At 37.7% G+C, this 2,195-nt stretch overlaps 1 protein-coding gene across 1 annotated transcript; it reads right to left on the bottom strand.

Annotated features, from left to right (window-relative positions):
• Positions 1-374: 374 nt before the first annotated feature.
• LOC11421938 (DNA damage-repair/toleration protein DRT100) lies at positions 375-1,920 on the bottom strand. Its single transcript, XM_003599058.4, has one exon. The coding sequence runs from the start codon at positions 1,890-1,892 to the stop codon at positions 783-785; it is 1,110 nt and encodes a 369-aa protein (XP_003599106.1). The 5' UTR covers positions 1,893-1,920; the 3' UTR covers positions 375-782.
• Positions 1,921-2,195: the final 275 nt, after the last annotated feature.

Genomic DNA, 2,195 nt, shown 5'->3' with positions numbered 1-2,195 from the left:
CAAAACTACAAATATCTAACCCATAGTGGGCCCCTCATATACTGCTGGAAACTCCATTTAACAAAGAATGTGCATATATAAAGTTGTTGAAGTATTTAGTGCAAGTAAGAATTTTGACATAAGATGAAAATATGAATGTACCGACATTAAAGTAAAAAAGTTTATATATTTTGTTGTCTTACTACTATTTTATGTGAAGATTTGGAATCTAAACTATTTGTAAAGTTGGCTTTAATAATGTCATGATCTCCTCTAATAATGTAGATTTGACACAAATCTAATTCAAGTTATCCATTAAAAACATTCAAACCCAAAGTGATAACATATTTAAATCAAACACTTTGAATTGAATAGGTAGAGTAATAATGGGATCATTATCCAAATTCAAATATTTTATATAAGGAAGCTCACATGCAAAACAGGAACATTTTCAGTACAAAGATTAATTAACCCATGCACAATTAAACATAAATTCTTTCCTTCAAAGCCATATTATGATGCCATGCACGTGCATTCAATTGCCTATGCTCCTTTCAACAAACTTCTTTTTGTTCATTTCAACTTTACCACTACAATATTACATCACTTCATAAAACCAAAACTATTACATAAAAAAATATATCACACTTTATCTTCATTACTTCATAGCTAGTAGTAGTATATCATAAACGAATCGGGTAATCCACTTATTTCGAGTAATGGGTGACCCATATATTCTTGGATGGATCAGTAGATTCAGTGGCAAACACCGTATGAAACTTTGATAGAATTGACCCACATTATTAACAAGTCTTCAAAGGGTTTCCACACAAACAATCATTATTACTAAACGACGTCGCATCAAGATGATCAAAAGGCGATCCCACACCCAACGGTATCGATCCACACAAATGATTATGACTAAGATCCAAATGCCCGATATACTTGGCCGATGACAACGATCCGGGTACCCGCCCGTTCAAATTGTTAAAAGACATATCCAAAACCATGAAATACGAATTAGGACAAAAAACATCGGGTATGGTACCCGAAAACCCGTTTCGACTCAAATTCAATATACCTAAACCCGAATTACTCAACAAACTCGAAGGTATTTGACCCGAAAGCGAGTTGCTATCCAAATTCAAAGTCGAAAGAACCGGCATTTTACCTAGTTCATATGGAAGTGAACCGGTTAACCGGTTCATCGACAAATCCAAATCAGCAAGGCGGTAAATTTTCGTAACTGAAACCGGAATGGAACCGGTTAATTGATTCCGGTTCAACAACGCACGGCTTAACATTTGAAGATTTCCAAAATTAACCGGAATCGAACCGGTTAAACTGTTGCTGCTTAAATCAAGATGCTTAAGAGAACATAGTTCAACGACTGACGTTGGAATCTCGCCAGAGATTGAATTCTCAGCGAGGTTCAGAACAGTCAGTCGTTGTAACTTTCCAATGTTCACCGGAATTTTTCCGGTGAGCTGGTTTCCGATAAGATCCAAAATGCGGAGATTGGAGAGAGAAGTGAGACATTGTGGAATCTCACCGGAGATAGCTTTCCAATCGGCGAGTATGAAGGAAGTGAGGCTGTCAATTTTGCAAATCTCCGGTGAGATTTTTCCGGTCATGTAACCAGACTTGCCGGATTTTGAGATGATTGGATCTTCTGACTCGCCACGGAGGTTGATGTCGGTGACACGGCCGGTGGTGGAGTCGCAACTAACGCCGTACCAGTTTACGCAGCAGTTTTCGCCGGACCATGTATTGAAGATGCCGTGGTAGGGTTCTTTGAGGGATGCTTTGAAGGATAAGAGTGCGGTTCTGTCTGACGGAGAACAACCGTGTACGGTGAGAATGACGGTGGCGAGAAAAACGGTTACGACGGAGAACGTGAATGAAGAAGCCATTGGATTGGGTTAAGTGATTTTGTTGGGGTTTGCATGGGTTTATATATATGAGGTGAGTGACGAAATTGCCCCTTGTGTGGGTATTATTGCGCTCTGTGTTTTACTGTCATTAACCATGTGGTGTTGCCGGTGCTTGACATGGTGGGGTAACATTTTCAATATGACGTTAGTACTATTTTAAAATTTCAATAATTTTTTTGGTACAATTTTCAAAATTTCACAATTTATTATTCTTTATTTTTTTATAAGTTCATTTTGCATGTTAATTTTTTTTCTTTTCCGTAACACTTTGATTTTGAGGAA

The sequence above is a fragment of the Medicago truncatula genome, chromosome 3 (assembly GCF_003473485.1).
Source record: "Medicago truncatula cultivar Jemalong A17 chromosome 3, MtrunA17r5.0-ANR, whole genome shotgun sequence".
In the NCBI taxonomy this organism is placed as follows: Eukaryota; Viridiplantae; Streptophyta; class Magnoliopsida; order Fabales; family Fabaceae; genus Medicago; species Medicago truncatula.
The sequence above is the reverse complement of the archived record's forward strand: the minus strand, read 5'-3'. Positions and strand labels throughout refer to the sequence as shown.